Genomic DNA, 13,293 nt, shown 5'->3' with positions numbered 1-13,293 from the left:
AATAGTGTTTGTAAATAGGATATCATGTCCGCATCTTGTACAGCAATTAACCACTAGGAAGAATGTATGCAATGTGTTAATTATTGAAACTGTCCTACCAGTTTGATTTGGGAAAAAAATCCATTCAAGAAATATTAGAGTACCTACTCTGTCTGGCACTGCACAGAGTTATGTATACAAAAGTGCCTGCAAATTATGAGAGAAATGAAAACCCTATAAATATCCTCTAGAGAATTGGTTCAGTTGTGCATAATCAAACCTAGACTGTTAAGTCAGTACTAAATGGTGTAGCTCTGAGGTCACCGCCTTGGGAAGATGCCTGCCATGGTGAAAAGGCCTGATTCACCCCTGCACCTCATCCCCATGAAGCCTGTATGTGACTGTGCCCAAGCGCAGTTTGGAAAGGTCACTAAGCACTAAACTTGGCTTAGTCATCTGGGTTGGCTCTTTCGGGTCATGTAGTTCTGAGTGAATCTTACTCAGTGATTTGTCTGACTGTGTTATAATTTATTAAGCAGTGTATCATTCATACAAGACAATTTGCATGAGTCACATAAGTCATGAATCACAATAAAAACCCATGAACCCACCACCCCATTGAAAAGAAATGTTCCCAGGCTGGGGATGCAGCTCAGGGGCGGATCACTTGCCCGGCATGTGCAAGGTTGGGTTTAACCCCCGCATCACGGAACAGAACAAGCCCCCTCAGTGTTGCCTGTACTGGTGCTCCACTGAACCCCATCCCTTGCCTGCCCCGTGGGGCCAACACCACAGCTATTGCTTTTGTTTTTATGTTAAATTATCATGTAGGCCTCCCAAAAAAGTCTACCTAGGTGGGTCTTGTTTTGAGCTGTATAATCAATACTGTACTGGGGGTAATGTTGGGCTTTTTAAAAATCCTGTGATGTTTCCAAGATGAGTCCATGTTGTTTTTGCTGTGTGATATCCTGTTGTCTAAATGCAGCACAACTTTGTCTTCTGTCAGTCACAGGGCATTTCTGGTATTCTAACTTCATTGCACGAGGCTATAGCATTGTTAGATGTGTCTCCCCATGACCTACTGTAGACACCAGGATACAGGAACTACACGTGTCACTGTGATTTTGCAGAATGGTCTTATTAATTTACATTACCACCATGTATGAGAATTTCTTTAGTTCTGCATGAAATTGTCATATAGCTTGTCAGTCTAGTGTGTGAAAAATGATCTTTGGCCTCACAGTGCATTTATTACTGTGGTGAATCATTGTTAATAGTTTAATTCGCATACAGTTCACTAGTTTAAAATGTACATGCCTAGTTTCTGGTGTATGCACAGAATCACCCAACCATCACCATGATCCGATGGATCTTGTCATCCTGCTGAGAAACCCCAGCCACACCATGAGTCGCTCCTCTGTGCTCTCTGACTCACCCTGCAGCACCCGCTTACCTTCTTTGTCTCTAGGTTTGCCTAGCTATTGCCCATTTTTAAGTTGCATTATTGTTTTTGTGTTTCTTCCCCCATGAAATGCCTCTGTTTCTACCTATCCTGTTTATGGCTTGTCCTTCTCCTATGAGAACACAGGACTCAAATGTGTGCATCATTCCTTGAATGAATGCTTAGTGTCCAGCTCAGGGGAGAGCTTCTTGCATTTGCTCCCCAGAACCACCCATGAAACCAAAAAAACAAACAAAAACATCTACTAAACTTTAAGATTAGAAAGTTACTGTCTTTCATTTTCTTTCTAAAAAATGTTGAGATTCTGCGTCTTGAGCATCCTAATCCTTGATACATCTACAGCTGATTTTCTTCTATGATTTGAATCAAAGATAGAATTCTTCACACAATTGGCTCTTCTATTGTACAGATCTAGCCTGGTACCAGTATCCTTTTGTCTTTTAAAGCTGCGTAGTAACTTGTATAGGTACTTCTTTCTGCTTATTAGCAGGACGCTATCCATCTCTCTTCCAAGTAAACTTACAATCTACTTTTCAAGTTACCTGAAAAATGTTGGACAACTATGTACCTTACTAAATGTATTTCTAACTAAAAAAAAACTAGATTTATTTTAGGATAAAAATTACTCTGCTGTACATAGTTAATTTCTCTGCACAATTGTGAAAGTGCTACTTAGAATTGACACTTGTCATGATTTGTTTTTGAGGTTATTCCAGTGAAATGCTAATGTTATTAGTTCAATTGAATAGTGATATGTGGCTATTTAAGTTATCTAAAGTAGAATGGAAAATTCAGTTCATTACACTAGCCACACTAGTACACTAGAATGCTCCATGGCATTCTAACAGCACCAATACCGAACTTCTGGTCAGAAAGTTCTACTGGACTAGAGCAACCTACTGGCCAAATCTAGCCTACCCCATTTTTTAGGATGAAGTTATACCAGAACCCAGCCACACTCAGTTTGTTAGATTTAACAAACTGTATAAGCATAAGTATTTACTCTCTGGCCTTTCCCAGAGAAAAAAGGTAATCCCTGTGGACCATGAGTCTCAAACTTGACCATTAGAATCACCTAGAACACTAAAATTCTATTGCAGGGTTCTGCTTCTAGATTCTGAATTAGTGTGGGATATTGGCTTTTTAAGCTCACTCCATGATTCTAATGTATAGTATTTTCAGGACTGACTGATGTAGCCTTCCAGGTACTTTTCTCTGTACACAAAACCCTCCAGTGTGGGCTTTGAGGGGTGGTCGCCTGTGTCAGATAAGCTTTGTCCTGACACCCAGCTTTTATGGCTTAACGACAGGCACCATGAGGACTCCTCAGGGTAATAGCACTTCTGTAGTTCTTGCTTCCTCATAATTTCTGAGCCCTGAAGCTGCACAGGATTTTTCAGGTGTCAGTATAGAACACTGAGTTAGGATACAGTTCTGTCTCTGATGCCTTTTACTTGACATTCAAGGCCTTGCACAAGCTAGCACCCATTGCAACCTGTGTTCATCCTGTTTGGCTTTCTCTGAACAAGAGTTCACAGAGCAGCCTCTGCCAGCAGTATCTGTGGGGCTTGATAACTCAGGTTGCTCCACCTGTGGAAAGGCTGTGACCTTGCTTCTGATGCCCCTGGGCCCAGGACCACACTTGGGAGCATCATTTCTGGAAGGCACCTGAGGGTCTTACTAATTCACAGATTTGGCCTCATTGGACCAGGGCAGGGCCTGAGAGGATGCACTGCAAACAAGCTCCCACCCAGCCTTTGGATTGGTGGCAAACCTCAGCAGTCACATCATTGAAAGCACTAAACGACTCGCCATCACTGCTTTAGACCATTTTATGAGCTCTAGCCTGGTCTCCACCTCCATTCCCTCTCTCATTCTTCTCTTTGCTTGTCTGTTCTAAAGTACAGCACTTTTTTCTTCCCTCAAAAGGGACTCACTCTGTAGTCCAGGCTGGCCTTGAACTCTCGGTGGTCCTCCTGCCTCAGCCTTCTGAGGGCCAGGATTACCAGCATGTGCCACTCACACAGGGTGCTAAAGTACAGCCTTGAGTGTTACTTCCTCATTCCAAAGTATCCCTTCTTCTGTCACCTGCCATTCTTTTATTTAGGAGATGCTTGTCACTGTATTGTACAGGTTGACCTTGAACTAAAGGACTCAAGTGATCCGCCTGCCTCAGCCTCCTGAGCAGCTGGGACTACATGAACGGTACAACCATGCCAGCTTGCTTTATAGAACAGATGTGCAGCCTGATGTTCATGGCCCCTTACTGTGCATATCCCAGCCCTCCTTCCTGTCCTGTACCCCTTCTTGCTGAAAGCTGGTTTCATGAAACCACTGTTCTTCCATCCTATATTACACGCTTTTCATCCACAATTTCTTCCAAGTTCTTCTTGTTGTCGCCACTTCCACGCCTGTCCTCAACTTTCACATTTTTTTCTATGTATGTAGTACAGGGTCTCCAGGGTCTCGTTGCACAGCTCAGACTCCTAGTGCTCTTCCTGTTCTCAGCCTCCCAAGCGCTGGGATTGCATGCACAGGCCACCACGCCCAGCCTCAGTCACTATCTCAGTGCGCCCCTGGGGCAGGGCCGGCACAGAACTCCTCTCTCCTGTCTGCCTAAGCAGGCACTTCAGTCTGCTGAGCTATCTGGCCGATCCTCAACTTTCACATTTCAAATGCTGCCATTTCTTTCCTTTCGTACCCCCAGTGTGCTGTGGATGAACAAGTTAATGTGTAGATTGTCCCTTTATTCTGGGGCACCCCGAACCTCTTATAACCCTTAGCACATCAGTCCTGTTTAAACTTTGCCTCTGTCTAGTCCTTGTGTGTATTAGGTAATATGTACTTTGATATAGGCTCAGGACAGTTATTATGGAATGTGATGTGGTCAGTACACACAGTGAATGGTTACATATTAATAATTTATTACAGTAATACCAGGTGTAATCCCAGCACTCAGGAGGCTGAAGCTTAAGGATTGTCATGTGTTTAAGGCCAGCCTATACTACATAGAGCCTGTCTCAACCAAAAATTATTACAGTAAAAGACATAGTCATCAATTCCTCTCAGAATACTCCTACTCACTTCACTCATACACACACACACACACACACTGATCCCCTCATTCTTGTCTTTCTCTGAAACAGTCTAGGAAGTCCTCTTTTGTGAGATCTTTACATGATGTGATTAAAAATATTGTGACGTTGGTGGGCATGGTGACACCTGTAATCCTAGCACTCAGGATACGGAGGATGGCCCTGAGTTTGAGGCCAGTCTAAATCTACATAGTGAGACCCTGCCTCAAAAAGCTAAAAACAGTACCGTGGATGCTGCTGCCAAGTGCCACCCAGTGGAAAGGCGGGCTTCTAACGGCATGCCATGGTGTGCTCATTTACCGTATGCACTGGATCTGGCTCTGGGCAGCTTCTGGCTCTTCCCCCAAAGTCAAAGTGACCATGAGAGGTAAATATTTGAAACAATGCAGGACATTAAGGCAGGTACAACAGTGCAACTGAAAATATAAGAGAGAATCCCAGCACGGCTTCAAAAAGTGGCAAGACCTTTCAGCTTTTGGCTAGAAGGAGCTAAGGTGCAACTTTCTTCTGTCATTCCGAATCCGGGTTCATCTGACACCAGCCACTTCCAGCATGCCACCCAAGTTCGACCCCAACGAGATTAAAGTCGTGTACCTGAGGTGCACCAGTGGTGAAGTTGGCGCCACATCTGCCCTGGCCCCCAAGATCGGTCCCTTGGGTCTATCTCCAAGAAAAGTAGGGGATGACATTGCCAAGGCAACTGGTGACTGGAAGGGCCTGCGGATCATGGTGAAACTGACCATTCAGAACAGACAGGCTCAGATTGAAGTGGTGCCTTCTGCCTCTGCCTTGATCATCAAAGCTCTCAAGGAGCTACCAACAGACAGAAAGAAGCAGAAAAACATTAAACACAGCAGAAATAACACTTTTGATGAGATTGTCAACATTGCCCGACAGACGCAGCACCAGTCTTTAGCCAGCGAACTTTCCGGAACCATTAGGGAGATCCTGGGGATCTGTAAGCTGCAACGTGGACAGCTGACACCCTCATGACATCATAGATCACATCAACAACGGCGTTGTGGAGTATCCAGCTAGCGAAGAAGCAAAAGAAAATATATCAATAAAGAGATGATCTGACCAAAAAAAAAAAAAAAAAAAAAGTGGCAAGAATGGGGGCTGGGGAGATGGCTCAGTGGAATAAGCGCTCCCCTGGCAAGTGCAATGGTTTGAGTTCAAACCCTGGTTCCCGAAAAAATAAAATAATTTTTTTAAAAAAAAAGTGGCAAGAATGATACGAGTGTGTTCAGCGTGAGGAGTACTTCAAGGAGGGATTTAAACATTTTTTTATACATCTCAGAAGTAGTGTGATTTAATCTGAACAGAGCAACTTGTCCAGTGATTCTGATTAGCTACACTGTTAATTTCCATTCCAAGCCTGTTTCACAGAAGTCATCTTGGGAAGGAACTAGTAAGTGTCCAAGCATTTGACCCTCACTTGAAGCCTCTGTAAATACCAGACACGATGCTCCATAGATTGTATATGTATTCAGTTTAGTCGTTTGCTTGAGACACTAGATGAGCTTTTCTAGTTAAGTCAGGTTCCCTTTGGCAGTAGAACAAGAATGCTGTTATCTTTGTCACAATCACATGCCTTTGCTTTTCTTCCCTAGAGAGGTGGCAGTAATTTGACTTGGCGATCAGATATTCTGGTGGAATATCAAGGAGAAGGTCGCAACGTCACGGACCCAACCTGTCCATCTCTGAGCCCTGGAGTGTCTGTGAGTAGTAGCTTGCACTAGACAGCTTCTCACTACAGCACAGCAAGAGCCAGTATGAAACCCCTTAGGAATGGCTTGTGTCACCCGACTGTGGGAGATAAGATTGACAGAAGTAATTCAGTGATCTGAGAGTGCTGCTGCCCACTTGGCAGAAGGCCTGCCTAGGTTTCTTTCGATTATGTAACAAATTCATGTATATGGGCATACTCTTAGCAGTTCTCTTCCCTGATCTCACTCCTCCCAGCAGCCAACCATCTTCTGTCAGGGATGGCTTTACCGGCATCTGATGCAAAGGGGGTTCCCATGTGTGACAGCATTGTGTGTGTCTTACATTGGTGGCAGCCATGTTGGCCTCTCTTTGGAGAAGGAGAAACAGGCTTTTAATTGAATTTGACTCTTCTGATAGTAGAAGTGGTGATAGAGTAAAGCACCAACCCACAGTGGAATAACAGAGCCTGTGGGAGGTAGGATAAAGTGGGTTACAGTTAGGTTGTATTTGGTGACAGCACTCTTAAGTAACTTACAGGGCTGCATGTGATGTCATAATCCCATCACTTCGAAGGCTGAGGGAGGATCATGAGTTCAAAGCCAGCTTTGACTGAGTACTTGTCTTAAAAAAATCAAATAAGGGCCAGGGAGATGGCTCAGTGGAATAAGCACTTCCCTGGCAAGTGCAAGGGCCTGAGTTCGTTCCCTGGTTCCGCAAAAAAATAAAAAAAATCAAATAAATAAATGACTTGTCTGCAGATAATTCCACAAAGCTCATTTTAGCTTTTTCATCTTCCGTTCTAGGATGATAGTTCTTAATAGTCCTTAAAGTGACTCATTTGAATATTTCTTCTCCTTGACAACTCATATACTTTATAGGTGCTCATTACAACTAATTCTTGACAGAAGATTAGCAGACACAGATGGCAAGCTTACAAATGGCAGAGGCATATGTGTATTTCCTTTGTCAAGTTAGCTGGCCGTAAAGAAAAGCACCTCGCTTCTGTTTTCGACTCACTGGCTTCTCTGGAAGGTTTCCCCATTTCTATCACATTCGGCCAACTTGGTTGCCCCTGTAAGCAGCTAGTTTTTCGTTACCATGGAAGAAGGGTCCTCATTTAACGTTTTAAATGTGTCTGCAGCAATGTTTCCCAGACTGCATTTGTGAAGATGCTTATAACAACACCTATGCTTGTGTGAGGACAATGTCAGCACTGTGGAATTTGCAGTACTGTGAGTTTGATGACCAGGAGGTAAGAGGAGACTGTCAGCACCTCCCCCGCTGTGGTGTTGTCATGCCTTCCCAGACTGACTCACTGCCATACGTGTAGTTCCAGGGGTGCTCCCTAGGGGAGATGAGGGGTCCCTTCTACACCTCAGCTTAGGGTCCTTCAGTGAAGGGCATTCCAGAGGGCCATCCTTTATTTCTCTGTGATCCTGGGTTTCTGCTCACACCACATCGAGTTCCCTGGTGGCTGGGGTAAAAGCGAAGCACCACAACTTCCATGGAGGCGAGGACTAGCGAATTTCCTTAGAACGCTGACCAGCAGCTGACTTAGCAAGAAACTCCTGTTCTCCCACTGCAGACCTGTGCTTTTCAAACAGATTTAAGGGGGGCAAAGGCCCAAGGGCGCCATCCTTGGGAGAAAGTGGCTTTGGGGCCAGCGAAGATGAGTGCAGATGATGTGAGGGAGCACGCAGGCCCCAGTCTCTGGTGATCTGCTACTGGCATGCGCTCTCCTGCCCACCCAGCACCCCTCCTCTCCCCTGTGGGCAGCTGCTGGTCTCTGCTTCCCAGACCTGACTCACCCGCTGTTCCACGTGCCGCTCAGTGCACACTGGGCCCTGGAAAGTTTCCCTCAAACTCAGTTCTTGTTCCTCTTTCCCACAGTGGTTTTGATAGCTGTACGTGCTGGTCTGAGGGCAGCTACACAAAGCCATTCTAGGGGGCATTTGCCTACTGACTTCCAGACGGTCACCAGACTGCTTTTAAAAAGAGCATACAGAGAGAGAGAAGGAAGTCCTGACCTTAGACATAGCTAATGTGAGAAGTAATCTTTCCCTGATTGGTGTTACACACCCATAGCTACTTTTTAAAATATAAAAACAGCACTTGTGTAACAAAAGTTAGGGCACTTTCCCCCACATTCGCATTTTTCTGAACCTTATCTTTGCATGGTAACTATCATCATTTATGACTAAAGTCTGTATCAGAGACCTTGCCTTGGAGGCCCTGCCTGTGTTCTGTGCTGCAGCTACAAGAAGGTGGGACGTGTCCTCCCTGTGCCCTTCCCGCTGCCTGAGCATAGGGTGTGCAGGTGGCCCCTACCATGGGGCCATTGACCCATGTGACCCCCAGCATGGATGGATTCCTGCTCCTAGCTGAGCTGGCCCCTCTGAGGGCCTGGAATTGAGAAAAACCCACTGGACTTTAGGTTTTTTAATCTGCATCCTCTCTTCCTGTTTAGGAATAACTCACATTAGGAATATCTGCTCAAATGCAACCCTGGCCTTTTTTTTTTTCTTCCACCCTCTAGGTGTTTGTAGAGGTGTATAATCTGACTGCAGACCCAGACCAGATCACTAACATCGCTAAAAGTATAGACCCAGAGCTTCTGGGAAAGATGAACTACCGGTTGATGATGTTACAGTCCTGTTCTGGGCCAACCTGCAGAACTCCAGGGGTTTTTGACCCCGGGTAAGTTTCCTGTCTCTACTTCACAAAACTGTAGTGATCCTGCTTTTCTGGAAGATGAGGGAGCATGGTGGGTCATTTTTCCTTTGAGGGGAGCTGTCTGTTCTGCTGCAGAGAAGGCAGGCTGTGTCCTTGATGCTTGGTGACTTGAACCCTTGGCTCTCGCTGCCATCTGCTGCTGTAGCTGCAGGCACAGCCCCACGTCCACACGCAGTCCTCTTTCTCTTCCCTTGCTGTGGTTCTTGTCATGGTGCAACTTGAGTGACACCCAGGCTTCTTAAATCTTTGATACTGTTTCCACAGCTTCCTCAAAACCCCAGTTACAGAAAGTCGAATATTTACAGTAAGTTTCATACTTTAAACATACGTAAAAATAAGTGTAAATTTATACATATAGATCAACCATATGTGGAGATGAAAAAGATGCTTCTCATCTGCCAGCCCAGATTCCTGCTCCTCTGACACAGGAGCCTAACAAGCAGGGTGCTGGTGGCGTGGCCAGGATGTGAGGCACATGAGCTGCTAAGGCAAGAACAGTCACTTATTTGAGAATTATAAGGTTAAAAATCATGGTGTCACTGGGAAAGGCTCGTTTCAGTTCGTTCTTGCTTATTTGGTGTAGAGGATCTCACTACACAGCTCAGACTCGTAGTGATCCTCCTGTCTCAACCTCCTCAGCGCTGGGATTGCAGGCATGTACAATGCCCAGTTTCAGTGGCTGGAATGCATGTCCGGGCTTCCGGGGCTAGCACAGCATGCAGTACTGGGGACGGAACCTGGGTCCTTGCACTTGCCAGGCAGGTGCTTAGACCACTAAGCTATCTTCCCCATCCCTCATTTCAGTTCTTATATGACACTATAGGAGAGGGAATTGATGCCCTAAGCTGATGGAAAGTTGTAACTTTACTCATCCATGTCTCTGTGGAAGTGTTGGAACCCAGCCGCACATTCCTGTACATATGATTGATGGCCACTTTTGCATCTCGACTGTAAAGTTGAGTGGTTGGGACATGGTAGTCACACTTCCCTAAAATATTAATGATCTAGCCCTTTACTAAAATGTTGGCCAATCACAGCTCTCAAATAATAGTTGTGCCACAATTTCTTACCTGCACAGGCCAGTGTAATTCCTTAAATTTGCCATGTCTACCCTCAAGTTACCTTTCAACGTTTACTCTCCCTTTCCCCTTGAGTGGTGAATCAGTGGGCCTTTCATTTTGTACCATACATTTCACATCAGTGCCATGCAGGGTTTGTTTGTTTGTTTGTATTTTAGGGAAGGGTCTACAGGGTGTTCAGGGTCACAGTACTAGATCAGACTCGTAGTGATCCACCTGTTTACAGCCTCCCAAGAGCTGGGATTACAGACGCACGCCACCATGCCCAGTCTCAATTGCTGGCTCAGCGCGCCCTGGAGGCGGGCCTGACACTGCAGGCCTGGGGATTGAACTCCGGCCCCTACGCCTGCTTGCAGGTGCTTTAATCCACTGAGCTATTTGGCCGGCCCCACTTGTGGTCTTCTTGGCGGTCAGAGGACCTCTCTGTACTCATAAGCCAGGTTCAGATACACGTTGGAGGTGCACACTTGTGGAAATCCTTCCTGCCAGTCTTGTGTCTTACTGTGCAAGAGCAGAGGGCTGTGAAAAAAACAAAATTAGCTGCTCTGTGCCTCCTGTCAAGATGAACCTTAGGTGTTTCTCCTTTCAGCTTATACTACATGATCTTAACATTGCTGGCTTGCAGTGAAAACGTTCTTCAGTCCTCATGCTAAATTTATACTACAGACTTTCTCAGGAGATTCTCTTCGGGTGATGTTTTCTTTATAACCCTTCATGCTAACCTTCTCACGCACTAATATTCTGATGAAGTTCTTAGGGTCTGGCTAATTAATGTAACATCCTTCTTTTCTTGTCTTCAGATACAGATTTGACCCCCGTCTTATGTTCAGCAATCATGGCAGCATCAGGACCCGAAGGTTCTCGAAGCATCCTCTGTAGTGGTGGGCTGCACCCTGCACAGCTGGATCCCTGCACCCTTGGTTCTGGTGCAGTGAGCACAGTAGGTGTCTGCAGGTCATCTTGGAGAACATACCTGGAAGCTGTGGACTGGCTCTTTTAAGTCCTGTTTGAAAAGCAACCCAATCAGCTGACTTCCTTGTATAACTTGTTAAACTGTGAACTCTGCCCATGAGTCGGGAGTGACTTTCCTCGGTCTCCTCCTCAGATAGTACCGAGCCTCCTGAGGTCTTTGTCCTGCCATTTCCTTTCTGTTCTGGGGCCACAGTTCCTGATTACTCCCTGTGTGGTCAGAGTCTGAATTTATAAAACCATTCAGGTAAATGGCATTACTTCAGGACAAAAAAGAAGGAAATTTGTGATATAGCCCTATCTAAAAGCAAAGGACTTGCATAACATTTCAGACTCTGCACTCACTGTCAAAATTACTAGCATCACATGGCTTGAAGAACAACCATCAGAGCTGAGTCATCTGACTAAGAACAAGTTCCATTGTTTTTACATAAGTAGAGATGCATTGTTTATAAAATCTTTATCACAGTATGATAAATTAAGGCGTCAAATTCAAAACATGTCAACCAAGCTCTGTTCATTTCTTTGGGGTTCTGGGCTGGTGCTGCACTGACAGCAGCGAGCTCCGGTAAAGGCTAATTCCAGGTAACATTGAAGGAGACGGTGTCTGCTTTCTAGTGGTGACTGATCCCACAGAGGGCCAGACAGCACTAGCAGTGTCTCAGAAACAGCTCTTGCCTTGAAACTTCCTCCTCAAAAAAGGCTCAAGTGTAGGTTGGGGAGAAGGGTCGGCCAAGGGCGAGGGCCCTGGTGTTTTCTGGGAGCCTAGATAGGGCTCTTGGGTTAACAGGTTATAGGGTTGGACTTGTAGGAAGTGCCTGTCCTGTAGTGTTGGCGCAATGTGTGAAGTCATTGTGACTATCTGCATTTTGCTGTCACCATTCTTTTCATTTAAGATGCACAAATTTCTTCTAATTGATGCACTGTATCAACTATTGTTTTTGCACCTCCCTTTTCAGATAGGTTCTTCTGAGTTTTTGGAGCCTTAGACTGAAATTAGGCCTCTATTTACTAGTCCCATGTCAAGCCAGATCTGCTTGGTTTTTCTGGTTAGCGTGCCTACATTTTTGTTTCTTGGCTTGAAGACTAATTTCATTTACAACATTTTCTTCGAAGAAGGCTAACATTAGGGCAAGTGTGGTGGCACATGCCTATAATCCCAGCACTTGGGAGGCTGAGGCAGGAAGCCTCATTGTGAGTTTGAGACCAGCCTGGGCTACAAAATGAGCTCCAGGCCAACCTGAGCTGCACAGTGAGACTCTATCTCAAATAGACCAAAAAAGGAAAAAAGAAAAAAATGCTAATTGGTGATACAGATAGGAGGGGAGAAAGTTGTGGTTTTTGTAACCTGTCCAACTCAGGCAATAAGTGATTTTAGCTTTATTTAAGGCCTTCTGTTGAGCTTTAAGCATTTTGTAAGGCATGGCCACGGGTACCTTTTCTATCAGAATTCAAGATGGCCATGGTGGCTCAATAGCCATTGGGTTTATTACTTTACCTCATGTCTCCCAGCAACTGTGGTGATTATCTAGAGCTGAAAAGGCAAGAGAAATGAACACCTCTGCTGTGAATATTTGAGAAGCCCCCTCCAACGTACCTGAAAGCAAGCTACCATGTTGAATATGGGTATTGGCCTTATTCTCCACTTTTAACATTTTTGGTCAACTTCAACATTAATGAAAGTTGGCCATAGTAATTTCCCAATAAAAAGAAACCATCTCTCACCAGGTCCTGGACTGTGATGTCATGTTATTCAGCTTTATGATGCTGGCTTTTGAAAGCGGGCACAGTCAAGCGGATGACTAGGCCAGCCGCGAGCAGCCCCTGCCACAGGCGCCTGCATTCAGCTCACATGCTTGGGGTGTGATGTAGTGAGGCTCTCTGTACCTCTCAGCACTGCTACCTTTCTTACCTAGTCTTTGAGGGAAGAGACATCAGTGTATTGTATCTTAATGGACTGCGAAAGGCACTGATGTTTTCAGACTGTATGAGGGGCCTACTTCCAAGGGGTTCACTTTGTTCTTAATTCTAGTGACTTGGATTTTTATTTTCTTTTTTAAGGTCAGGTCTTTAGCTGTTGGTGTCCTTTGGCAAAGAGGACCATAAATCATTCAGATGAACAGAGGCCTTGGAAATGAAGAGATTTTGCCTTACAAAACTCCCTGTTGCAGGGGGCCCAGCCCTAGCTCAGTTCTTTAAGTGGCTGCTTCCACAATGCTGGCAGCCTCAGTTTGCTGTAGTTCGATCCCCACAACACTCCAGCCAT

At 45.2% G+C, this 13,293-nt stretch overlaps 1 protein-coding gene across 1 annotated transcript in view; it reads left to right on the top strand.

Moving 5' to 3' along the window:
* The window catches only part of Gns (glucosamine (N-acetyl)-6-sulfatase), a 39,745-nt gene extending 28,218 nt beyond the window's left edge, over positions 1-11,527 (top strand). Inside the window, exons 11-14 of the mRNA XM_004632129.2 lie at positions 6,150-6,257; positions 7,388-7,498; positions 8,783-8,943; positions 10,859-11,527. Of these exons, the coding sequence (XP_004632186.1) occupies positions 6,150-6,257; positions 7,388-7,498; positions 8,783-8,943; positions 10,859-10,937 (459 nt within the window). The 3' untranslated portion in view covers positions 10,938-11,527. The remainder of the gene's footprint in view (positions 1-6,149; positions 6,258-7,387; positions 7,499-8,782; positions 8,944-10,858) is intronic.
* Positions 11,528-13,293: the final 1,766 nt, after the last annotated feature.

Source organism: Octodon degus, unplaced genomic scaffold (genome assembly GCF_000260255.1).
Source record: "Octodon degus isolate 3935 unplaced genomic scaffold, OctDeg1.0 scaffold00047, whole genome shotgun sequence".
NCBI lineage: Eukaryota > Metazoa > Chordata > Mammalia > Rodentia > Octodontidae > Octodon > Octodon degus.
The sequence above is the reverse complement of the archived record's forward strand: the minus strand, read 5'-3'. Positions and strand labels throughout refer to the sequence as shown.